This window comes from Notechis scutatus, chromosome 16 (genome assembly GCF_049901735.1).
Source record: "Notechis scutatus isolate UNSWTSFEM ecotype Mainland chromosome 16, rNotScu1.2, whole genome shotgun sequence".
NCBI lineage: Eukaryota > Metazoa > Chordata > Lepidosauria > Squamata > Elapidae > Notechis > Notechis scutatus.
The window spans coordinates 4,774,861-4,801,456 of record NC_142024.1 but is presented as its reverse complement, the minus strand read 5'-3'; the positions used below and the strand labels follow the sequence as shown (position 1 = coordinate 4,801,456).

Genomic DNA, 26,596 nt, shown 5'->3' with positions numbered 1-26,596 from the left:
CTCCCTCCCTTCCTCCCTCCCTAAAATAGCCATCTAAGCCCGGGGAGGGGCTGCCCGTGTATTTCCTGATGTTTTGGTCATCCTTTCAAACTCAGCCAGTGGAAGATCAGTAGCCTCCCAAAAGCCCAATGGGGTGTCAGGTCCCCTGCTCCCCCTTTAGCCTGCAAGAATCAGTCAATGCATCCCCCAAAAAAAAACCCTGGAAAGATGGTGGAAATAACCTGTGGAATTCTGGGAGTTGAAGTCTGTACATCTTACAGTGGCCAAGGTTGGGGGAAAAACCTGTTTTAAAGGGTCTAGGGGAGATTCTCAGTTGTCCCAAAGGTTCCTTTTATTTTCAAGAGCCGAAGAAGCTTCTTGGATGAGAAGCGAAAGGTCTTCAGAGAAAAACCAGAGAGTCCAGTTGCCTCTTGAAAAAGCACCTTTGGGACTGTTTTAAAGGGAGCTGCGGGATCACACAAGCTTTTCCGTTCTCTTTGCATTGGTCTGTGGTTGCCGGAGGTCTCCATGCCGGTTGGATTTTCCTTTTGAAGTCCCGTTGTAATGGCAAGAGCTGGCACGTTGCCTTACGTTTCCTCCAGCGAATAATTTTTGCAAATATTAGCTTCCTACCAAGCTGGGTTTTTTTTTTTTTTAAAAAAAGTCCAGAACCCGGCAACGGAGGCCGGTGTCGCGCCGTTCCTTAAAGCCGACCTACCCTTTGGCCTTTTCTCCCTTCTGCCTTGTTTAGCCGCTTGCCTTTTGGAGTGTCTGGGGCTCCATGGGGATGTTCCGCTGAATATTTGCTTTGAAAGCAACTCCCCTGCATTGCCATCTGCTCCTTTTAACTTAATCCCTGCAGTGAACTGAGGGCGGATTCGATTGGTGGGCCACAGGAAACCCAATTACAAGAGCTCGGAGCTGAGAGAAGCAGAATGTGCCCTTCCTTCCTTCCTTCCTGAGCCTAAAGCTGCGGGGCGGGGGTGGGGAGAGGAAGAACTGTTGGAGAATGGCCCTCCCAACTCTGGAGGAGGAATCACATGGGGACTTAGCCCAGACTCGTGACATAAACACAAGAGAGGAAGGGTCCGACTCACCTCCCCAAATGTCTTTTGAGTCTCATCTGGTCTGCCAGTCTTGGGAAGATTCCTGCGAAATAGCCACGAAACAATAAAGTAGCTAGTGTCAGGATTCCAGCGATTGCCCTAATTAAATCATGAGCCTCGAACCCAGCTTCAAAAAGAATCCGGAAGGTTTATTAGGAGCAACAGGTCTGGTGTTAACCTATATGAAGCCACCTCTGGCCTACGTCATTTACAGTCCCCTGTGACCCTGTTTCCCCCCTCCCCCCTGTGTGTCATAAATCAGATTCTTTCTTTCTTTCTTCACGCAGACCTGGTTAAACGTAAATGTAATGATGATCACTTTGCTTTGTAGATCAGGATTATCTGTCTAAATTGCTCTCCTTCCTCCCTCCCTCCTTCCTCTCTCTCCCTCTCTCTCCATTCCACCCCCCACCCCACCCCGGTCTCAATTCACTTGACAAAATGGGTCAAGAAAAGTAGTAAAACAGGGCAAAAACCACTCAACACGTTTCTCACTTAGCAACATAAATTTTGGGGGCTCCATTGTCGTCGTAAGTTCAAGCTCACCCTGTAGCTAGTTTGAACTCCGCCCCTGGGCGGTGGGGTCTGGCCATTTGTCGGAAGGTGGATTGCCGGATGTGAGACGGGCCCTTTTTCATGGTTTGTTGGCAAATGAGAATTGACAGCTGGGGTGGTTGTTTTTTTTAATATTAGTAGCTTGATATTTTAATTTAAACACACACACACAGAGAGAGAGAGGAAGAGGGGCTTAGCATCAGAAGGGACAGGCAGCGTCTAACAAAGAATTGGAGGTCAGTTTTATGAATCGCCTGGCAGGAAGGCCGCCTGGTGATTAAATTCACCGATGCCGTCTCCCGCGCTGTAAGGCTGGAGATAACATTCTCTCCCTGCCCCAGAAACAAGAATCAATACCAACTCCTTGACAGGGGCTCAATTATTAAATAGAGCTTTTCTTTCCCGTGTTTCATTATCTGGGATTTAGCCCCCCGTCAGGGACTTGTCAGTGGGGTGAGAGAAGAAGCGAAAAGGGGGTGACGTGAGCTGGGCTGCTTCTATTCAAACCCTCCCTTGCTTGCATTGTGTACCCCTTGGGGCGGCTTTGACCCCACTTCTGTCTTTTTTTTTTTCCCCCAGATCATTTTTCCGCCAGAATGGCTGGCTGTTAGTCTTTTTTTTTTTTTTCTTTCCTTCCCCGCTTTTTTCTTTAAAAAAAAAAAAAATGAAGATTATGGCAGGAGCGAAGCGTTATTTTTCCCCTTTGGCCATCTCCTCTGTCTGATTTAGAGATGCGTATCTCAGCCGCCCCTTTGAGCATTGCTGACAAAGCTGTTAAGCCTGCATTTCTCCCCGCCTCCGTGGCCCGCCTCCTGTGAATGCAGGAGTTGGGTTGACCCTCCCGCCTTGGGACGGCGGTCGGCAAGGCCAGGTAAAAAGAAAAAGAAAAAAAAAAGGAGGTGGGGAAGGCCTTCCCCCGGCCTCCGGAAATAGATAGTGGCTGCTCGGTTCATCTTTGGGGGAATTGGCCGCATGAGATCAGGAGGTGGGATTCAACCGGTTTGAGCGAACCGGACGTTAAAATTACCTCTGGTTTGCCGAACCGGTATTTCAACCTACTGTCTGGCCCTCCCCTCCCGGAGTCTCGACGCGGCCCATTTTCGATGGAGGTAAGGGCAGAGTCCGCGCAGAGGTTCGGAGGGGGAACAGCCCTTCTGGAAGTCCGGAAAGGGACCCGTTTCCCGCTTCCAATGGGCCTCCAGAGCCCGGGGAGAGCAAAACGGCCTCCCCCGGCTTGAGAGGCCCACCATGACCACATCCACCCAACCACCGGGCAGTGAACCGGTTGCTGGGATTTTTGAACCCCACGAGATCTGTGTGAGATCTAATCCAGATTGGGGTTGGCCGGGGGGGGGGAAGCTGGGTTGTTGTGCACCATCTTTCTCTATCCCTCCTCCCGCCCTGTAAGGTTCTGTGCTGCTCTCAGCCAGAGCTGCCGGCCCTAGCAGTCAAAATCAATAATTTGGGAGTAGTCTGAATTGTTCGCTTGCTGCTTTCCCCCACCGTCTCACTTCCTGGTGCTCACCCAGGGCAAACCTGGCTATTTCCTCCTCCTGGCGTTCAGATAATTGCCTGCTAAATAAAACAGGAGCTGGCTTGCTACGTTTACACACACACACACACACACACACACACACACACACCAAGCTTTTGGGCCTCTAATAAAGATTAAACCTCTTTTTTATTTTTAAAAATGCTGCCGTAAATGTAAAATGAATTCAGACAAACTTCTTCAAGGAGGTTGAACTGGGAGAACACCGGGCTGATTTAATACAGCCTTGGATCTTTAGGATGAAAATTCAACTGGGAAAGGGTATGGAATACACCACCAGGATAGGTGGGCTGGATTGTTTTTGGGGAGCCCGGCCTGGCGGCTACAGGGACATAGGATGAGGCTTCCTAAGGCACCCAAGAGCATACATTAGCGAAAAGTGTTTCTTTTTCTTTTTTCCACACATTTGGAAGGGTGTTTCTCTCCCAGGGCGTTTATTATAATTTGAGAACAGGAAGGGAGACTTTGCTGGCTGCAGGCTGTTTGGCAGACCTGGGTTACATGTAGATGTAATGATGATCAGTTTGCTTGGAGATCAGGATTAGCTCTCTAGATTCCCCTTCCTTCCCTCCTTCCTTCCCTCCCTCCCCTTCCTCTTTTCTTCTTTCGTTCCTTCTTTCCTTACTTCCTTCCTTACTCCTTCCCCTCTCCCTCCCTCCCTCCTCTCCCCCTCCTCCCCCCCATCCCTCTTTCTCTCCCTCCCTCCCTCCCTCCCTCCCTCCCTCCCCCTCCCTCCCTCCCTCCCTCCTTCCTTCCTTCCTTCCTTCCTTCCTTCCTTCCTTCCTTCCTTCCTTCCCTTCCTTCCTTCCTTCCTTCTTCCATAATAGCAGCTGGCTTTCAACGTGGCTGCATTCCCACAAAGCGCGCCTCCTTTTTAACCAAGATTTCTTCAACAAACAAGCCGCAGTAGCTGCCTTCAGCCATATCAGCATCCGATAAATCACACTAGGATAGTCGATTACCCTGGCAAGCCCAAGCCCCATCATTGTGTATTGGTGATGTGACAGCTGTGGTCATCTCAGAAACAAAAATTGTGGGGAACTGCAGGAAGAAATCGGCAGCCGTGCAGAGTGCGGTAACATCAACGTCTAGGTCTTTTATCCAGTTTGCAGGGCTAAACTGAGAGGGCTTAAGGCAGCGTATATATATCAATATTTATATTTTAGAAGCCCCCCTGTCCCCCCCCCCCCCGGTAATTTTTACTTGGGTCCGTAGAGGCAGTGCCTACTAAACCTGCTCACCTCTGCCTGTTGGCCCAATCTCTTCATAGTGCCTGGTTTTCCTTATTTCAACTTCTGAAGCCCCTGAGAGCAACCTCAGCTACCCTCTGGCTGGGTTTGTGGCCCCAGGGAGCCCCTTTGAGCCCGTGGCCTCGTAGGCCAGGCCAGCCTCCTCCCTCCCCAGCCCTTTCGGAAACGGCGGTCCGTGATCTCCTGCTTGCCTGCTTTCGAGATGGAAGAAAGCCTGGCTTGCTGCTTCCCAAGCTAACCCTCTCTGGCTCCTGGCAAACACCCAGAGGTGAACGACTTTCACACTCCGAGATGCAAGATTCCCCACCTAGCCCTGTGGTGAAATTCTATTATGAATCTTTCATCTGGATGGCCTCAGCTGTCGGGGCTTTGCTTTCCCTCCCCCTTCCTCTCCTTCCTTCCCTCCCTCTCTTTCTCTCTTTCTCTCTCTGCCTTTGGCCGCCTAACCTACTCCTCCTCCGTGTAATTCTGCCTCCTGTTACGATGCTCACCTCTGATTAGCAAGGCCTGACCCTTCTGTACGCTGTTTTCCCACGCAAGCCAGCAGTTGCCGGCCCTGGCGCTGAAGGGGGGGGGGAGAGGAAACGAGGCGTGGAAGGGGATGGACTGCCCCCCCCTCCATGCCAGGAACAGAGAGAAAAAATAGCCAGCCCAAAAGGCCATTCCAGTTTATAGCTCTGATCTGTGATCTTGGGAATCCTGCTACGAAATGCGGGATATTGGGTGTTGTGCCTGACCAAGGTGCCTGAAGCAGATAGGATGGGATGGGATGGGATGCAGAATAGAATAGAATTAGAATTAGAATAGAATTAGAATCAAATTAGAAGAGAATAGAATTAGAATTAGAATAGAATAGAATAGACCAGAACGTAGAATAGGTGTAGGAGTAAGAATAGAATAGAATAGAATAGAATAGAATAGAATAGAATAGAATAGAATAGAATAGAATAGAATAAGAATAAGAATAAGAATAAGAATAAGAATAAGAATAGAATCAAATTAGAATAGAATTAGAATTAGAATAGAATAGACCAGAATGTAGAATAGGTGTAGGAGTAAGAATAGGATAGGATAGAATAGAATTAGAATGAATAGAATAGAATTAGAATGAATAGAATAGAATAGAATAGAATAGAATAGAATAGAAACAGAACATAGAATAGGTGTAGGAATAGAATAGGATAGATTAGAATATCATTTCAGATAAATGGTTGTCCAATCTCTTCTTAAAAACCTCCAGCCCCTGCAACTTCTAGAGGCAAGTCGTTCCACTGTCAGTTCTTCTCACCGTCAGGAAATTCCTCCGTAGTTCTAAGTTGCTTCTCTCCTTGATTAGTTTCCACCCGTTGCTTCTTGTCCTGCCTTCTCAGGTGCTTTGGAGAATAGCTTGACCCCCCCTTCTTTGGGGCAGCCCCTGAGGTGTTGGGACACTGCTATCATGTCTCCCCTAGTCCTTCTTTTCAACAGATTAGACGTACCCAATTCCTGCAACCATTCTTCATATGTAGGGGAAAGGGGGAAAAAAATAATAAAAGCATTGATTTCAGATTCTTTTAGGCCCAGTAGGAATTAGGTAATAAATACAGCCTCCACTTTTTACATTGACATAATAGTGTATGTTAGCCATTTCTATAGCAACAAACCTATCTACTCAGCAAAACCCAAAGTTAAAGTTTGGCTGTTTTCTTTTTCCCACCTCAAGCACAAAGTCCAAGAAGGGGTTTCCAAGTGGAAGCAAAGTTAAGCTGCGATTCTTGATTAAGGCAGTCGATTTAGCCGTCTCTGCTAATTCCATCAGTTTTTTTCCAGCCAGTCATCCATTATGAGGATTAAAAGTATCCCGCGGTCTCTATTCTCCAGTCCAAACCCTAGAATGGAACACACACCTCTCCCTCCCTCCCTCTCTTCTCTCTCTCTCTCTCTCCCTCCCTCCCTCTTTTCTCCCTCTCTCCCCTCCCTCCTCTCTCTCTCTCTCTCCCTCTCCCTCCCTCCTTTTTTCTCTCCCTCCCTCCCTCTCTCCCTCTCTCTCTCCTCTCCCCTCCGCTTTTTCTCTCCCCTCCCTCTCCCCCTCCCTCCGTTTTTCTCTCTCCCTCCTCCTCTCTCCTCACCTTTTCTCCTCCTCCATTCCTCCTCCTCTCCTCTTTCTCCTCTTCTCCTTCTCTCCCTCTCTCCTCCTCTCCCTCCTCCTCTCTCTCTCTCCTCCCTCCCCCCCCTCTCTCTCTCACACACACACACTTTCCTGTCCCTGGATTTGTGAACCACCAGCTCAATTTACTTCCATTGTGCCATTCTTTCTAGCGGAAAATGGGTCCTTTCCACCCCTCACCCCAAGCCCTGTTGCTATCTGAGATCCTTCAGCAGGAAGAATTAAGCCCGGCCATCAAACCACCAGAATTCAAATTTAATTGCGGTCCTTTCTCTAGGCTGGAGTGATTCAGCTGCTGAGTCCTTTAAGCTCCTTTGCCCCCCCCCCCCACAGTATTTTTCTCATTTTGACCACCTTTCAAAATAAAATAAAAAAATAAAAACCAGTGCCAGCCATGCAACATTGCAAGCAGTTTGTAAAAAGTCCAACCCCCACCCCAACCCTGATTATTATTATTATTTTTTTCCCTGACACAATGCTGCCACTGGCTGGATTTTCTACTGTATTACATGTCCATCCCCTCCCCGCCCCCTGCAAGAAAGAAAAAGAAAAGAAAAAAGAGATCTGAGCAGTAGAGTAGTGGGATGAAGGAAGGACAGAGAAGGGAATTGATGCTTCAGGCCTAAGGAAGGTTCAGCTCTGCTTTTAGACGAGCAAGAAATCCAATGATCTCCTGCTTTCTACCTAATCTAAATATCCCTTCACAGCTGATAATCGGAACAGCTGATGGTCAGGAAAAGAAAAAAAGAGGAAAAATAGCAACTATGTATCCATATATTCATAACTATGTTGTTACTTATACCTATTACCTTGTAAGCAATTGACAAATAAAAATAAATAAATAAATAAATAAATAAATTAGGTGAAGGCACAAGGCAGGCAAGTTGGATGGCGTGCATGCCAGGTATGGAGTGACTGGGCAGGGCGGGACCAGCCAGTGGTGCGATTTGCTGGTTCTCCGAACTGCGGAGAATCGCAACAACCGGTTCTATAGAACTGGTCCAACCAGGTAGAATCCCACCCCTGAAGGAAAGCCTCTGATATGTGTCTGTGCAATGCTGTGTGTCGTCCTTATGCATTGTTGCCACATTGGAGATCTCCCTTTGTTCTCCTTTCCCTGCCCTCGTGGGCCCAAATAACCCAGTTATCGTGCAGCATGTCGCCACATCCGCCCACAAGAGCTATGCGTCAGCAAGCAAGCAATCCCTGGCTCCCTCATAACCGATTTTTCCTTCCTTCTCTTCCAGAGCAAACGGGACCACCTCCTCATGAACGTCAAGTGGTACTACCGCCAGTCCGAAGTCCCGGATTCCGTTTACCAACATTTGGTCCAGGATCGGCACAACGAAAACGGTAAGGGGGGGAGGTGAAGTCATTGCTGTACCTCTGAGTGGGTTCTCTTCTCTCTCTTCTGCTCTTGGCATTCAAATTCTATTTTTACCTTTGGAAAACACACAGAGGTGGGTGGTGCATTCCCAAGGCTGCCAGCTTGTTAAGTGTTAGCTTTCCAAAGTGCCTTCCTACCTGTTTCCAGCCACAGGGAGAAGACATCTGGGAGGAGGGAGGAGGAGGAGGGGAAGGGGAAGAAGAAGAAGAAGAAGGAAAAGGAGGAGGAGGAGGAGGAGGAGGAGGAGGAGAAGAAGAAGAAGAAGAAGAGGAAGAAGAAGAGGAAGAAGAGGAAGAAGAAGAAGAAGAAGAAGAGGAAGAGGAGAGGAGGAGGAGGAGGAGGAAGAAGAAGAAGAAGAAGAAGAAGAGGAAGAAGAAGAAGAAGAAGAAGAAGAAGAAGAAGAAGAAGAAGAAGAAGAAGAAGAAGAAGAAGAAGAAGAAGAAGAAGATGATGATGATCACCATCACCATCTGGAGCGTGGAAGCTTCCCTTTACAGCTTTTTCAGAGTTCCCCATTTGGGGAAGACCTTTTCCCAGTCCTGCTCTTTTCCTTTGATCGCAAGAGCTGGAACAAGAACTTCAAAAGAAAAAGGGAGACGCCATGTTTTATGGGCTGGTTGTTTTCTCTCGAACTGCACGATGACTTTTGGGGAAAGGAAGCTCCACGGCTGAATCTCTTGTGGGCCTTTCAGTTCCCAACATGATGGGCGCAAAAGGAAGCCGTTGGGTCCCAAAGGAAACCTGAGAAAAGTAATCTGGGATCCATACCAGAGTGTCAGGCCTGCCCCAGTCTGATACCTTAGGAAAGAAAGACCCTCGACTCCGTTGGGTTGAAGCGAAAGATTCTGCGGCAGAAAAGTCCGGCTAGACCTGGGTTTCTCGTGCTCAAGGTTTTGCCTCCTCCCAGCCTTCCCCCACACACACAAATACCCCATGACCAGTCCATCTTCAGCCAATTGAAACTTGCTGAAGTATTTTGAGAATGCGGAGAGGTTTGGGGTTAATCCACATTTCTTTCCTCAGGGAGCCTGGCCTTGGATGCCTGGTACAAACCAGTTCTGAGCTTATGAGGTCTTTATCCCCTGTCATTCCCCTCTCCCTATTTCGCATCATATACACACACAGCTTTATTGCCCATCTATACCACCCCCACCCACCCCAGCCAAACTAGCCTTTGATGGTGAGATGCTTGTGAGGTGCCAAGCCAAACCTGGCAGACCTGATGTAGAGTGACAGCATCATAACGGCCTTAGATCAGGTCCAGCTGTTTTCATTACCAGCTGTTCCGGCTTGGACCATCTGTCAAAGATTTATTTTTTATTTATATATATATATATAATTATATTTTTATTTCTGGTCTTTCCTTACACCTCTTCAGATCCAAAGCAGGATCCTCTCCACGAACAGCAAAGTTTTGGCCCCTCCTTATAGCTCTAAACACGATAACTGGCTTTTTGGGGACTTGCTAGAAAATGTGTGGGCTTTTCTTTCCACAGATTCTGGGCGTGAGCTGGTTATCACAGACCCCGTGATCAAAAACAGAGAGCTTTTCATTTCGGACTACGTTGACACTTACCATGCTGTTGCCCTCAGGTGAGTAGCTAAAAACCCAAGCCAGAGATGATTTTAACAGAATACCGAAGTTGGAAGGGACCTTGGAGGTCTTCTAGTCCAACCCCCTGCACAGGCAGGAAGCCCTATATACCATTCCAGACAAGTGGCTTGAAGTAACCTGCGATTTCAGCGGGTTGCTAAATTGTATTCGAACGCTGAAATCAGTAGAAACGAGTATCCCATTAAAGTTCTTCGTTTATCTGGGTCAATATATTTTACAAACAATTCTGATAATGATACTGCTATTTGGTATACCATTACCGTATATTGTTTACTAAGCACTTAGGGATGTTAAAGAAAAAAAAGATAAATAAAATGACCCTGTTTCCCTGAAAATACGACCTACCCTGAAAGTAAGGCCTAGCTTGATTTTTACACATGCACCCAATATAAGCCCTACCCCCAAAAATAAGCCCTAATTAAGATCACACCCACTCCAGACTGCTCGGGTGAAAATTAAGCTAGCATGGGGATGGGAGGTGGTGGAGCTGCCCTACTACTTAGCTTAGGACAGTTGTAGCCAGGCTTCACACACCCCGACACCTGCCTTGCCGACCCATTTCTTCTGAAGCCGGCAAGGCTTTCCTGAAGGCCTCTGGAGCTGAGAACAAAGCTCAGGATCGATCCAGAGCTCAGTTATGGGCTGCAGAGGCCTTCAGGAAAGCCTAGCTGGCTGAGAAGAAGAAGAAGTTCCTGAAGGCCTCTGACCGCAAAAAGGAGGCCGGCTGGGGGCGGTGTCGACACGCACAAGTGAGGTTAGTCAGTGGATGACTTCCCCCCGAAAATAAGACCTGGTGCCTTTTTGGTGGAAAACAATATGTAAGACGGGGTCTTATTTTTGGAGAAACAAGAATTTTAAAGAATTCTTCCTTTATATATAAGATTCGGCATCTCTCTCAGAGTGAAGAATTTTTTTAAAAATGTGGGACCAGTTTTGAGGGTTTTTGGGGGTGTTCTTTGTGAAGTAAGCCGTGATTCGCCTAATCTGATATTTCTTTTCCCTCCCTTCCTTGCAGGGGGAAGTGTAACATCTCCCATTTCTCCGACATTTTTGCTGCTAGAGAGTTCAAAGCCCGCATTGACTCCTTTTTCTATATCCTGGGCTACAATCCAGAGACAAGGTAAGCAGCTTTTACTTCATTCCTTGAGAAATAATTCACATCCCTGCAAAAGACCGTCCTCTCTTGTTGAAGGGTCTTCAAACTTGGCAAGTTTAAGACTTGTGGACTTCAACTCCCAGAATTCCTGAGCTCTAACACGACTGGAGGAGGAATTCTGGGAGCTGAAGTCCACAAGTCTTAGAGCTGTCAAGTTTGAAGACCCTCCTGCTGTATATTCTGCCATATTGAGACTGTTGGTGGAGGTGCTGCGGAACAGGTATGACAGTTGCTCTTTAAAAAAAATACGATTTAAATCGACTCTGTGTTTAAGAGAGAGGGAGAACATCCAGGCAGGTGGCAGGTATGCTAAACTCCAAGGAAATGCCATGTATGAATTCTTGAAGGTATGTGTTGTGGTTCGCCGGCAGCAGGTGTGGACAGCTGAGGTCTCGGAGAGCGAGGACTCAGATGAGGGGCCTGTGTGGGATGCAGGTCAGGACCATCAGGGAGTGGAGTGCTGCCTTTGGAGCTTGTGGAGGCTGGCAGCAGTGATGAGGCCCCCAAGGAGCCTGTGTCCAGTGTGCATGCGTGCAGGGCTGCTTGTAGGAAAGAGCAGCTGCAGCAGCATGGGCAATTTGGGAGTAAGGCTGCAAGGTAATGGCCCCTCCCTTAAGGGATAAAAACCAGCCTGAGAGACTGGAGTTCTTTGCAGGAAGCAACGAAGTTCTTGCACTTCAAGCCTTGTGGAAGTTCAGACTATCTTGGTTTGTGTTTGAAGACTTTTTGCTTGGAATATTTCTTGGCAACTTAATCTAGTGTTTTTGGCAGCCTTGCACAACTTGGCAAGGCTCATTCTTATCAGAGACAATTAGTTTTAATCGCCTTTTAACCGTGAATTAAACGGAATTCGCAGAGAAGCATTAAAAGGTTTTGCTTTTATCTCTGTTTGGTGTTTGTTTACTTGGAACAAGGTTTGGGTCAGAACAGTATGGTTTGAAACAACACTAGTGTTTTGAGTTCAGATTTAAACCTGTTGTCCTGCTGTGGAGATCAAATTGATCGATAGCAAATATAGCCAGGGCCTTTTTGGTGGTGACTCCCTTTCCAGGTCTCTCAGCAGAACGGACCTTCTCAACAAAGTCTCCCCCCCCCCCCACACACACACACAAAAGGCTGTTTCAGTTGCAATTCTCTCTGTGGCTTCATTGTCACATCTGAAGGTTTTTTTTTTTAATCCTTATTGCTGTTTTCAAATGACGTTTCTCCTTTGTTGGGACCTGCCAGCGGTTGATGGAGCTGGCAGCAGAGTCTGATAGTAGCGAGGAGGTTGGGGAGGAACCTGGCCTGGTTCTGGAGGCTGAGGAAGGGCCGGACGAGGGCTCTGCATCAGAGGCAGAGATGGGGCCAGGGCAGGCTGGCAGTCGGCAGCAGCCTTTGGGTTCGGACAGCAGTGAGGCGTGGGAGCTTCTGGAACCGGTTCCCAGCCTGCGCATGCGCAGGGCTACCAGAAGACCAGAACAATCGAGAAAGCAGGGCCGACTCAGGAGTAAGGCCACACCTCGGAGAGGATTGGCCCCTCCCATAGGACATCAAAGAGGAGCGAAGGGGACGTGAGCTTTTGCAGGAAGCAGTTAGTTCGTCAGTCGGTTCAAGCTTTGAAAAGTTCTGTTTGACTCTGTGTCCAGTTTGGCCTTGCCCTGCGCTTGGCAGTTAGTTCTCTGGAAGCGCGATAAGGTGGGTGTTCCTCAACATTCCCTTGAAAGACAGCCATGGGAGTAAAAGAGGTTTTGCCAGGACTGAGATTGTGTTTTATGCTTTCTAAGGAAGCCTAGGTCAGAACACTCCTTTCGTTCGGTTTCTGAATCGCCATCCTAACATGCGTTGGTTTTAATTTCCTGCATTGGCTGAAAAAAAAAAATAGCTGGTAGCTTGAAGTGATGCTCAGAATTGGAGGTGGGAGGGGAGGATTACTGAATTGTGAGGGTGCAGCACCCCCTGGCTTGTTGCAAGCTCGTAGAACTACCTGGCACCCGATCCCGTATTGCAACCGCCATGTTGGCAGAGGAATGGAATAGGATAGGGATAGGATAGGATAGGATAGAATGCTGAATAGAATAGAATAGAATAGAATAGGAGAAAGAGAATAGAATAGAATAGAATAGAATAGAATAGAATAGGAGAAAGAACAGGAATAGAATAGAATAGAATAGAATAGAATAGAATAGAATAGAAGAAAGAATAGAACAGAACAGAACAGAACAGAACAGAATAGAATAGAATAGAATAGAAGAAAGAATAGGAATGGAATGGAATAGAATAGAATAGGAGAAAGAGAATAGAATAGAATAGAATAGAATAGAATAGAATAGAATAGAATGCAGAATAGAATATAGAATAGAATAGAATGCAGAATAGAATAGGAGAAAGAGAATAGAATAGAATATAGAATAGAATAGAATAGAATGCAGAATAGAATAGAATGCAGAATAGAATAGGAGAAAGAGAATAGAATAGAATAGGAGGAATAGAATAGAATAGAATGGAATAGAATAGAATAGAATAGAATAGAATAGAATAGAATAGAATAGAATAGAAGAAAGAATAGGAATGGAATGGAATAGAATAGAATAGAATAGGAGAAAGAGAATAGAATAGAATAGAATAGAATAGAATGCAGAATAGAATATAGAATGGAATAGAATGCAGAATAGAATAGAATAGGAGAAAGAGAATAGAATAGAATAGGAGGAATAGAATAGAATAGAATAGAATAGAATAGAATAGAATAGAAGAAAGAATAGGAATGGAATGGAATAGAATAGAATAGAATAGGAGAAAGAGAATAGAATAGAATAGAATAGAATAGAATAGAATAGAATAGAATGCAGAATAGAATATAGAATAGAATAGAATGCAGAATAGAATAGGAGAAAGAGAATAGAATAGAATATAGAATAGAATAGAATAGAATAGAATGCAGAATAGAATAGAATGCAGAATAGAATAGGAGAAAGAGAATAGAATAGAATAGGAGGAATAGAATAGAATAGAATAGAATAGAATAGAAGAAAGAATAGGAATGGAATGGAATAGAATAGAATAGAATAGGAGAAAGAGAATAGAATAGAATAGAATAGAATGCAGAATAGAATATAGAATGGAATAGAATGCAGAATAGAATAGAATAGGAGAAAGAGAATAGAATAGAATAGGAGGAATAGAATAGAATAGAATAGAATAGAAGAAAGAATAGGAATGGAATGGAATAGAATAGAATAGAATAGGAGAAAGAGAATAGAATAGAATAGAATAGAATGCAGAATAGAATATAGAATAGAATAGAATGCAGAATAGAATAGAATAGGAGAAAGAGAATAGAATAGAATAGGAGAAAGAGAATAGAATAGAATAGAATAGAATAGAATAGAATAGAATAGAATAGAAGAAAGAATAGGAATGGAATGGAATGGAATAGAATAGAATAGAATATAGAATAGAATAGAATAGAATAGAATGCAGAATAGAATGCAGAATAGAATAGAATAGAACAGGAGGAATAGAATGGAATAGAATAGGAATAGAATAGAATAGAATAGAATAGAATATAGAATAGAATAGAATAGAATAGAAGAAAGAGAATAGAATAGAATAGAATAGAATAGAATAGAATAGAATAGGAGAAAGAGAATAGAATAGAATAGAATAGAATGCAGAAATAGAATAGAATGTAGAATAGAATAGAATAGAATAGAATAGAATAGAATAGAATAGAATAGAATAGAAGAAAGAGAATAGAATAGAATAGAATGCAGAATAGAATATAGAATAGAATGCAGAATAGAATAGGAGAAAGAGAATAGAATAGAATATAGAATAGAATAGAATAGGAATAGAATGGAATGGAATAGGAATAGGAATAGGAATAGGAATAGAATAGAATAGAATAGAATAGAATAGAATAGAATGCAGAATAGAATAGGAGAAAGAAAATAGAATAGAATAGGAGGAATAGAATAGAATAGAATAGAATAGAATAGGAATAGAATAGAATAGAATAGAATAGAATAGAATAGAATAGAATAGAATAGAATAGAATAGAATAGAATAGGAGAAAGAGAAAGGAGGGTTGCAAGGCCTTAACCCTTCCGTAGAAGAGGGAACAACAGCTGGGGAGTCTGGGGAAGTTGCCAGAGCTCCCGGGAGGACCACTGCGAAAGGGAACGAAATGCCAACCCTTCGAGGTAGGCCAAATCAAGGAAGAGATCTCACCAAGATCCAACAGGAATGCTATTTTATTGTTGGAGGTACTGTAGCAGAACCAATAGTGGGTCTGATCTTTCTGATACGGTGTAATTCAAACTGGGGGATGCTTGTCTCTGGATTGGGTAAAATGTCTTATAATGCTTCGCTCTGTCCTTTCCGTAAGATCAGCTTATTTTCCTTTCCATCCATCCTTATTCTCACAAGTCCATGTTTGAATCGATCTAGAACTTCCTTCCTTCCTCCTTCCTTCCTTCCTTCCTTCCTTCCTTCCTTCCTTCCTTCCTTCCTTCCTTCCCTTTCTGTTTCCTTCCTTCCTTCCTTCCCTTTCTGTTTCCTTCCTTCCTTCCTTCCTTCCCTTTTGTTTCCTTCCTTCCTTCCTTCCCTCCCTTTCTGTTTTCCTTCCTTCCTTCCTTCCTTCCTTCCTTCCTTCCTTCCTTCCTTCCTTCCTTCCTTCCTTCCTTTCTGTTTCCTTCCTTCCTTCCCTTTCTGTTTCCTTCCTTCCTTCCCCTTTTTGTTTCCTTCCTTCCTTCCTTCCTCCCTTTCTGTTTTCCTTCCTTCCTTCCTTCCTTCCTTCCTTCCTTCCTTCCTTCCTTCCTTCCTTCCTTCCTTCCTTCCTTCCTTCCTTCCCTTTCTGTTTCCTTCCTTCCTTCCTTCCTTCCCTTTCTGTTTCCTTCCTTCCTTCCTTCCCTTTTTGTTTCCTTCCTTCCTTCCTTCCCTCCCTTTCTGTTTTCCTTCCTTCCTTCCTTCCTTCCTTCCTTCCTTCCTTCCTTCCTTCCTTCCTTCCTTCCTTCCTTCCTTCCTTCCCTTTTTGTTTCCTTCCTTCCTTCCTTCCCTCCCTTTCTGTTTTCCTTCCTTCCTTCCTTCCTTCCTTCCTTCCTTCCTTCCTTCCTTCCTTCCTTCCTTCCTTCCTTCCTTCCTTCCTTCCTTCCTTCCTTCCTTCCTTCCTTCCCTTTCTGTCTCCTTCCTCCCTTCATCACTCACTCAAACTGATTTCTTGGCTTCAGTTGCCCTGTTGCTTCCTCCTCCTTGTTGTCCCCCTCTGCTCCCTCCTCCCCAGACCGTGCATTGAAAACCTTTTGGGAAGGGCTGCAAAGCTGCTGGCCATTTGCTCGGGTCATGCCACCAAGCTCGATGGGGGGGGGGCTTCTGAGCATGTTGGATTTCAGTGCCCACCGACAAACACACACACACACACACCAGCCTTTAGGGAATTAGCCTGTCTGGAGAGCCCCTGTGAGCAGCTTCCCTTGATGGAAAAGCAGGGTATATATCCTGGCCTTCTATTTATAACTTGACTTTTGCCCCTGGAGCCCTCTGGCAGGAGGGTCTCCCTCCCAGGTAGGGGTGTGCGTTTGTGTGTGTGTGTGTGAGAGAGAGAGGGGGGGGAGAGAGAGGGAGGGAGATTCCCTGCCCCTGCAGCCTCTCTCCCTCCCTCTCCCCTTTGCACGGAGGAGCCAGGCCGTTGCCCGTCTCAGACTCCCTTGCCAAGGCCCCACTTCCCTGCACACTAGCTTGCTAGGCGAAGCAGCCGCCGCCAGCCGCCCTCCTCCTCCTCCTCCTCCTCCTCCTCCTCCTCCTCGTCGCTGCGCTTGTGCTGGGCTGCTGGTGGTGCTGCAGCCCTCCCCCTGCCTCCGTTGGCGGTGCTTTATTTACGGAAACAGGAGGAGGAGGAGGACGAGGAAGGAGGGGGGGGTCACAGCACATGCTCAGTGCTGTCAGTCTTTCAGGGCGAAGTTTTTTGCGTCCTGCGTGCGGGTGCCGAGGTCAACGCACACGAGCTCGGGCGAAAGCTCTGCCCGGGTCTACCTCTCGGAACTGCATGGGCCTCCATTTTGATTAGTTGGCTGGGGAGGGGGGGCGAGGAGCAGGCAGACTCTCTCTCCCCCCCCCCTTCCTTCTGATTCTTCTTTTTTTCCTGGGGTTTTTATTTTTTTGGGGGGGCTTTCCTTTCCTGGAGAGCCACAGAGAGGCGGCAAGGTCAGGTAGCATCACTGCAGCGCCCGGCCGAAGCTGTCACTGTCATGGATGACCTGTTTGGCCCCTTCAGGTAGGCAGACCGGGGTGGGGTGGGGGGTGGAAACAGATGGGGAGTGGAGGGGTGGGTGGGGGCTGGCCGGCCCGGGAGGAGGGATTGGTCGAGAGGGGCTTCTTCCCACCCACCCACCCACCCCTCTTGCCTTTCCCAGCCCTGTTTGCATGTCCAAAGATGGCACTTGGCAGCTGCCAACGTGCCCAGCAGCTCCCTCCAGCCTGTCCCTCTCCTCCTCTTCCTCCTGCAAGGGGGCTCCAGTCAGTCCCCGAGCCCACCTGCTCTGTCCCGGTTGCAAGGGCTGGTAGGAGGAGGTGGGGTGGGGGGGGTCTCCGAAAGGGGCGGGAGGAGGCTCCGTAGAGCCGTAGCCATTGGCTGCCGGTGCAAGAGGGACGGGACGATTCTTGACAGCCCAACATGCCTGTCTGCTTGCTTGCTTAGCTGGCTGGCTGGCTTGCCTGGACGGGCTCCGGAGTGGAGGGCCGGGGGCGAGGGGGGACTTGAGGGGGAGGCTTCCCCCTTCCCCCTAGCAGGGATGGGGAAAGGATGCTGCTCAGCGGCTAGGCGGCCTTTTTGGGGGGAAGGCAAGGGGGCCTTTCCAGATTGGCTGCTCCGGGACCCCATCCATCGGGGAGAACTTTCCATGGGGTGGAGGAAGTCACCCCCCCACCTGCAGGGATGTGGAGGCACGCCTCCCCTTTCAGGGAAGGTGGGCATGGATCCAGTGTCCCCCCCCTGCCCCCCATCTCATGAGTTGGGAAGCTCCATTCAACTTAGGGGGAGAATCCACAGGCGTCTTGTAACCACAGGAACGAGCCTATTTTTTTTCATAAATACAGAAGCCTTTTCTGTACAGGTGGGAAGTACAACCGGGACGTGGGGCCGGGTCACAAGAGCCACACACACACCCCAGGGGGGGATAGCATGGCGGGGGACATCCAGCTGTTGCAAAACGGACAGGAAAAAAAAAGACAAAAAGAATTGGGGTCGGGGGGGAAAGTCCTCACGAGACCACCCAGCCCGTCCTGAGACAAGTAACTTAAGAGGCAGCCAGATTGTTACTGTGGGGTATTGATCCTGGCGGCTTTTGGGGGGCCCTGCGTGGAGTTGGGAATGTTTGGGGCAGCTAACGAAAGCCAAGTTTCTAGTCCTCAAGGCGAAACTTTTAAATTGAAGGTATAGCTTTGTGACCAGTTACAGGGGTAGGTAGGGCTTTAGGATGCTGGCGTGTTGCGTCCCTCTCCTTGGCTCCTCTGAAATTCTCTTCCCATCTACCGTGACGCATCTTAAATGGAGATATCTATTATTTTTTTTGCAATTGTCCGGATGTGTGTGTGTGTGTGTGTGTGTTTGGGGGGGAGAGAGAGAGAGAGAGAGATTGCCTTCTTTCAAACGCTAATTTATTTTTGCTCAAGATTTGGTGTTAGCTCCAGAATCCAGACGGTCAGAAACTGAGTCGAGGTCCAGGGGGGGGGGGGATATTTGGGGAAGGGATCCAAACTCTCGGTCCTCCCTCCTTCCCCCATTTTCTGCAACCACGCTACTTCTGTGTAACCTTTTTCTGCGTCGGGATTACTTTCTCTGTATGGCTAAGCCATCCCGTGGTTTGCTTTGCTCCGGAAGGCTGTGTGCACACATTGTGGCTTCACTCCCCAAGCCATGGTTTAGCAAGTGCGTGAGCCCAGGAAATGCCACGGCAACCGTTTTTTGCCCTGACATCCTTTTTTGCCCACTTTCTGGCATCAACTCAGATGAAGTTGGTCACATCCCGCGAACGGGAGGGGGGGGGATAATGAGAGAAGCATTCAGAAAGGCAGGATTTTTATCCAGAAGGACACCTGCGATCTGGAAAAGCCAAAATCAGATCTTTCCCCCTCCTCTGGCTAATTCTGATCATCTCTTTTGGGGAGAATTTTGTTTCATAACCCTATTTTTTTTTGGGGGGGGGCCTAAATGTCACCTGTTTTGTGTTGTGGTGAAATTAAAATTCACCGAGGCTATCCCGAAAGCAAAATTCCTGGCTTTCAACCAGGGTTGAGAAGCGAATTTGGGGAGAAATGGAGGCTCAAAATTATTCCAATTTTGCAGAAGATCAAATGTTGGTCTCTTCTCCCCCCCCAAAAAGTGGGGGGCTCAGGAAGACCAACAAGGTCTGTATGGACAAGCAGTAAAATTTTGCAATGTAGACGGCTTGCAAGTTCCTGATTTGGATAAAGTATTTGTTTCATTTTATAATTTAATAACCGTAACGTTTAGCGTTAAGGAGGCAATGGTTGCTTCATTTCCAACAACTTTACCCCGGAATAATGCCGGCCACAAGTATGTTTAGTTTCATCCTTGTGCATTCAATCCTGAGGGCAGTTTTCATCCATGCTGATGCCACGAAACACCCCCCCCCCAAAAGGAATTCCTGCATATTTGAAGGAATCCCATCCAGATTCCTCTGGGAATCTCCCACCGTCTGATGTCCCGATTGCTCTGCTTGGCTAAAATCCTGGTTGGGGATACAGCCCGCTTGGCTTTTGCTTTGCTGGTTGTGTCATTGCAACCCCCTAGGAAAGAAATAGAAAGACACACAGATAAACACACACACACAGAGAGAGGGAAGGTTGTGTGGGCCTCAGTTTCTCCTCCTGTAAAAATGGAAGCGTTTGCACGTCCAAAGCACAGGCCAGGTGTGGGACCCGCAAGGTTGCAATGCAGCCTGGATGGGGGAGGGGAGGGAGAAATGGGGGCATCCTTCCATCGGGCGTCTTTCCATCGTTCAGTCCCTGGGAGCATTCCAGCACTGTATGCCAACAGGCAGCAGCCGGGAAACCCCCTCCCCCCACCCCAAGAAACGAGGGTCTCACCTGCTTCAGGTGAGCCCCATCGTCTCAGTGTTGCAACGGAAGCATCGGTGTTTGGTGTTGGTTGGGCCTCCCTCCCCTCCCCCCAAGATTAAAGGAGGCTGCAAGCTTTCCGGGCCTCTTCTGCAGAAACTTGATGGGACCCTTCTGTGAAACGGGCCAATTGGGCCCAAGCTCTCTCCTGCTTCCCAAAATGGGCTCAAGGAGATTTGCTGGACCTGGTTGGCCATCAAAGCTTCCTGCCTCCCCCCTCCTCCCCTTAATCCCCTCCCCAAAAGCAATTCCCTCCAGGTGGAGTGCCCTTCCTCTTCACCCCCCTCCCACCTCTCCCTTGTCCTGGTGGGAGGGGAGGCCCCTCCCTCCCTCCCTCCCTCCCTTTTGATATTCCTTTTTGCGGCCCAGCCTGTCCAGCCCCTGTGGTTATTTGATAGGCGACAACGTTGCCATGGCAACAGGTTGCTTCTTTTTCCCAACCCCCTCTCTCTCCCTCCCCCCCCCCCCTTTCTCCTCCTCCTTAGGCTGGGGGGAAACATCTTGTCATTATATTTAATCCACTGCGGCTGGAGAAAAGGGCTGAAATATTAAGTTGGGGGTTGCCATGGCGACCACTTTTGTGGCATCGCTTTTTTTTTTTCTTTCTCCCCCTCCCTTTTGGTGTCGGATTTCGCATCCCGCGCCCACTCTTCCACCGAAACCCCTCTCCCCCTTCCCTCTTGTTTTCCTCCCCTCATCCTTTTCCACGCCCCCCCCCAGAATGAATGAATGAATTAATTAATTAATACATTAATTAATAAATCCTGTGCATTTCTCTACGAGAGACCGTACCAAAAAAATATTCCTCTTTCACGCTTTTTAAAATAATAAATAATAATAATAGATAAACAAACAATAGTTTATCTTACTTTATTTGTCATTGCACCTCATACAACAAAATAAATTCACCATCTTCGATGTCCATTATAAAGTATAAAAAAATAAAAACACAAACACACATCCTTCTATACATTGAATTGGAAAACCCCCCTGATATTGCATTAATATTGCACTAATAATAATAAATAATAAATAATGCCTCTTTGGTTTTATCATCATCTCTCTCTCTCTCTTTCTCTCTCTCTTTCTCTATTGGGAAAAATGGCTTTTCTAGGCTGGGGAAGCCATTAGTAATCGTGGTGCTGTTTATTGTTTTTCAGTCCCTTTGAAACTCTCCCAGGTGGGAAATTGGCAAAAGCATTTTGTTTTTGGGTTTGTTTGTTTGTTTTGTTCGTGGTGAGTCTCTTTTTTCCCCCCCTTCCTTGGCTGATGATGGCTGGTGGGGGGGTGAAGTCCCAGGAGCTGCAAGTTCGAAACACAGCCCACCAACTCTGGATGTGGCTCGGCCTGACCTCATTTCCCAGATCAACCGATTTGCCTCGAGGTCGACTGATCCATCTGGGATCAGATCAGGGGCCAAAAGATGCTGCCCACTACCACAAGCTGCATCCCACCCCCCACCCCCCGTTTTCCTCTTCCACAGTTCGTGCCAGGAAAACATCTACCTGTGAGACAGGTCTTCCATCTTCCGTGGCACCTGCTGAGAAAATCAGATTGAGGTGGTGCTATCTGAGCTGGCTTGCTTTCTGGCAGACGTTTCATTACCCAACTAGATAACATCATCATTGCCGGAGTAAGTAAGGAATGAGGTTTGCTTTGTTAGTGTTGATGGAGATGGCCTTAGTGGTTCTTTAATTTGGGCTGTTTACTGATGGCTCTTTGGCAGTTTCTTGACTGGGATATTGTTTACTTGATTGTTGGTCTGATGTTAGTCTTGCAGTTACGCCGATCGTGGTGCTGATTGCTGGGGTCTTTTTGTTCTCTTTTGGGCTGGTTGCATAATCTACAGGTGTTGTTAATGTCTGTGGGTCTAACGATAGCGAATGTTCCTTCCTTCTCCTATTTCCCCCCACGACAACAACCCTGTGAGGTGGCGGAAGCTTCATCTCCCCATTTCCTTCACACATGCAGATGCAACAGTCCTCTTGCTGATCTCTTTCCTGGCTATTTTACCTTCCGGCGTGCATTTCCCACGATGCCCTCTCTTCCTCCTCCTCTTCCAGACCCACCCAGCTTTCTCTCTCTCTTTCTGCCTACAGGCATGGGACTGCATCCCCCAGCATTCCCAGCCCGACAAGGTGGCACCAGCAGGCATTTGAGGAACACAGAATTAGCCTGCCCCCTTCTCTTCGTGCATTCCCCCCCAAAGTTGGAGCGCTTCCAAAACACTTGAGAAGCAAAACGTGACCCCTAAATCTGGGCACATCCTTCCTGGCAGGAAATGTTACAGGTAGTCCTCAACTTTATGACTACGATTGAGTCCGAAATTTTATGTTGCCAAATGAGAAATTTGTTAAGAATTTTGGTTGTGGTTCGTCGGCAGCCTGTGCAGACGGCAGCGGAATCGGAAGGTGGGGAAGAACGGGGACCAGTCTGGGAGTCTGGGGAGGACTCAGATGAGGGTCCTGCGTCCGATGCAGAGATGGGGCCAGGACTATCTGGGAATTATGTGCTGACTCCAGAGCCTCCAGAGTCTGGCAGCAGCAAGGCAGAGGAACAAAGGGAGCCTGTTCCCAGTGCGCATATGCGCAGAGCTGCTAGAAGGTGAGAGCAGCTGAGACAAAAGGGGCGACTCGGGAGTGAGGCTGGGAGGTGATTGCCCTTCCCATCAGGTATAAAGGAGGTGCAAAGGTAGAGAAACCTTTGCAGGAAGCAAAGTCGTTCCCTCTGTTTGGATTAATCCTTGAAACTCTGTGTGGACTTTGTACTTCGGTTGGTTTTTTTAACAGTTAATTTGGCACTTAGTTGTTGGCAGCAATCCAAAGGAGAGAAAGGTGGGTGCTTATCTCGGGGGACTATTTACGGGCTGGGAATGCACATAATTCCCTGCGTTGAAGTAAAACAAGAGTTGTTTGGACTAAGTGTGTGCTTAATTACAGTCTCAGGAAACCTTGGTCAGATTGCCCCGATTTACGACTTTTCTTGCCATGGTTGTTCAGTGAATCACTGCGGTTGTTAAGTTAGTCACACGATTGTTAAAGTGAATCTAGCTTCCCTGTTGCACATCAGAAGGTTGCAAAATGAGATTGCATGACCCCCAGGACACTGCAACCGTCATAAATATGAGTCAGTTATTAAGCATCCAAATATAAATCAGGTGACCATGGGGACACTGCCCCAGTTGTAAGTGGACATCAGTCACTTTTATTCAGTGCCGTTGAAACTTCGACCAGTTACTAAGCCAACTGTCATAAATCAAGGACTACCTGTATTTTCCAGGGACCTTTCCCCAAAAATAAATAAATCCTAATTTTTCCCAGCCTTGCGAATCCAAGACATCCTGTTTCTTTTTGGAGCACGTCTCATTTTGCTTTTGCTTCTAAGCCGGGGGGAGGTCACGTCTATGAGAACGGCGGTGCTAAAAATGCAGTGTAACATATTTATTTTATTTTATTTTATTTATTTATTTGATTTGTCAATCACTTACAAAATAATAGGTATAAGTATAAACATGAATAGGAATACAGGAAACAGGTACGAATCAATGGGGACAAAAGGACAGGGACAGTAGGCACGATGGTGCACTTATGCACGCCCCTTACAGACCTCTTGGGAGTGGATATTCTCCTTCCTTCCTTCCTTCCTTCCTTCCTTCCTTCCTTCCTTCCTTCCTTCCTTCCTTCCTTCCTTCCTTCCTTCCTTCCTTCCTTCCTTCTTTTCTCTTCTCCCTCCATTTTTTTCCCTTCCTTCCTTCCTTCCTTCCTCCCTCCCACCCTCCCTCCCTTCCTTCCTTCCTTCCTTCCTTCCTTCCTTCCTTCCTTCCTTCCTTCCTTCCTTCTCCATTTTTCCTTCCTTCCTTCCTTCCTTCCCTTCCTTCCTTCCTTCCTTCCTTCCTTCCTTCCTTCCTTCCTCTCTCTCCCTTCTTTTCTCTTCTCCCTCCATTCTTTTCCCTCCCTCCCTCCCTTCCCCCCTTCCTTCCTTTATTTTTTATTTGATTTATTTATTTGATTTGTCAGTCACTTACAAGATAATAGTATGAACGTGAATAGGAATACAGGAAACAGGTACGAATCAATGGGGACAATAGGACAGGGACGGGAGGCACAATGGTGCGCTTATGCATGCCCCTTACAGACCTCTTAGGAAAGGGGTGAGGTCGTTATAGAATATAGAGTTTAATGCATAGATTATATAGATTTATACCTGATTTTCTTTTCTTTATATATATATATATATACACACACACACATACACACACACACACACACACACACACACATAGTTATTTAGTGCTAACTTTATACTTTTTGATTTACTGACCGATATATTTGAATTACTGATTTTATTAATATTAACGGATTACTAACTATTATTAATAATATTACTATTAACTGTCAAGTATTAACCGTATTTATCATATTGATTGTACTGTCAAGAAAGCGATGATGAAATGTATCAACTTTTTTTATAGATATATTTGTATAAATTTTCATATGTTAATTTTCAATAAAAGTTTTTTTATTTTTATTTTTTAAAAAAATGAAAGGGGTGAGGTCAATAGTGGATAGTTTAAGGTTAAAGTTTGGGGGGGGGGGTTGAGGATGTAACAACGGAGTCAGGTGGTGCGTTCCAGGCATTGACCCCCCCTCTGTTGCTGAAGTCGTACTTCCTGCAGTCATAAATGCACTAGAACACATCACCATAAATGCACATCAATGCAATAGAACACAAATTATTATGCTCGGTTGTCTCTCGGCTCCATTCCCTCCTTGGCTCCTAGCTTGCCAAGGCAACATCTAAAAATCCCAGCCTTTTTTTTCCCGTCCCTGCCGACGAAGATCACAAGGAAAGGGGGGAGGGGTGTTGTTTCGTTTTTGTTGCGTGTGGGTTGTTTTTTGTTTTTTTTTGTTTTGCTTGCTCTTGTCATGTGAGGCTTTCCTGGGCAGAGAGCCATTGTCCCCGAAGGTGTCGGGGAAGAAAAGGCCGGCGTGTTTTTCCTCGCTCTCAGCCAGCGGTGGAAGAAAAGAGACAGACCTGAAGAAAAAGATGACATTACACCTAGCTTGCTTGGTCTGCGGGAACATCGGTTTCTATTCTTGCGGTGGCTTTTTTTTTTTTCCTCCTTCCCTCCCTCCCTCCCTCCCTCTTTACATAATAATCCAGCTTTCCCCTTTCTTGCCTCACCATGAATTTCCAGAGAGAGAGAGAGGAGAGGAAAAATAAGACTGGAGAGCACTCAGTTGCCAACGTTGCCATTTTGAAATCAATCCGGCATAGCAAGAGACCCACATTGCAAAGCACAAGAGAAAAGGGTTTTTTTCTCCCCCAAAATTAAAGGTTGGTCTGGTGCTAGCAGTCGGAATAAATAGATATTGCAGAGGGTGGTGAGCACAGCACAAACTATCGTGGGCTGTTCCCTGATACCACTAGATGACCTCGCTAGGGCTCGCTGCCTTAGAAGTGGAAGGAGATTAGAGAAGCATAGCCAGGCACACCAACAGGTTGAAGAACAATTTCTACCCATGGGCTGTCAAGACTCCTGAACGGAAAATAACTTTCATGTCAACATCGTATGATAGACTTGCGGGCTGGCATGTTATGCAACAAGGTCACATGGCATAATAAGATTGAGGCTGGGTTAGGGGCTTCGGTCCTCTCTGTGAGTTGTGTTAGGCGGGGGGGGTGCACGAAGGGAGGCTCAGCCACTCTCATTGTACACATGTTGTACTCTGACAATAAAGGTAATAATAAACTGGCCTTGAAGCATTAGGACCTTTTTCCTTGCCGCTGGATTTCATGCAACTGAGGCAGAAGGCCTGGGGCAGGATTATTTCTTGGGTTTAGAACGTGGGGCTTTGAAATGGGGGCAGGGGGTTCAGTATCCGTAGAAGAGAATATTTGTAACTCAGGGTTAAACTATGGGGGAGGTCTCTGGTGCTCTCTGAGCTGTGTTGGGTTTGCTTGCAAGACGTTTCATGACCCAACTAGGGTAACCTCATCCATGCAGTGATGTGAGGATCAGTGCACGGATGTTGTTACCTAGTTGGGTCATGAAACGTCTGCAAGAAAGCCAACAAGCTCAGAGAGCAAGGAGGACCCCACAGTTGAGTGTCTGCCAAACCAAGAAACATGATCTTATTTAGGAGTAGCAGCTTTCGGGTCAGAATAGATGACCCAGTACAGTGACCCCAAGGACAGATTGGTCATAATGTTTCAGTGGATCTGCTCTAGAACCCTTCCCCTTCTTCTACCCTCTTCCTCTCCCTCCCTACCTCCCCTTTCCCTTCCCTCTTCTTCCTTTCCTTTCCTTTTTCTTTCCTTCTCTTTCTCTTCCTTTCCTTTCCTTTTCCTTTCCCCTTCCTTTCCTTTCTCTTTTCCATTCCTCCCCCTTCCTGAATGTTAAAGCCCAAGGATCATGCGCTGTTCCCCATCACCTTCTAACCAGCACATGTCCACCGATAGCGGCTTCGTTGCACCGCTGTGAGCCTACTTGGGAAGTAACCCAGCTTTCTGTGCCTTCTGAGAACAGTTGCGCCTCTTGTTCCAGTGACATGCAGCAGGAGGAGGATTCGCTCAAGCGCTGCGCATGGGGCATCTCTAGCATTCCTCCAGCAACACAGCTCCTGTGGGGTGAGGGCTTCTGGGAATTGTAGTCAGTTGACAACTTGGGGGACTGCAGCTTTCCTGTTCTTGAAGTAGAGGATTGTTGTGGTTAGCCAGCAGTAGGTGCGGA

General features: G+C 46.9%; 1 protein-coding gene across 1 annotated transcript in view; it reads left to right on the top strand.

The window, feature by feature from the left end:
- The window catches only part of RERE (arginine-glutamic acid dipeptide repeats), a 205,705-nt gene that overhangs the window by 116,824 nt on the left and 62,285 nt on the right, over positions 1–26,596 (top strand). Inside the window, 3 exon segments of the mRNA XM_087944422.1 lie at positions 7,836–7,941; positions 9,472–9,568; positions 10,606–10,710. Of these exon segments, the coding sequence (XP_087800548.1) occupies positions 7,836–7,941; positions 9,472–9,568; positions 10,606–10,710 (308 nt within the window).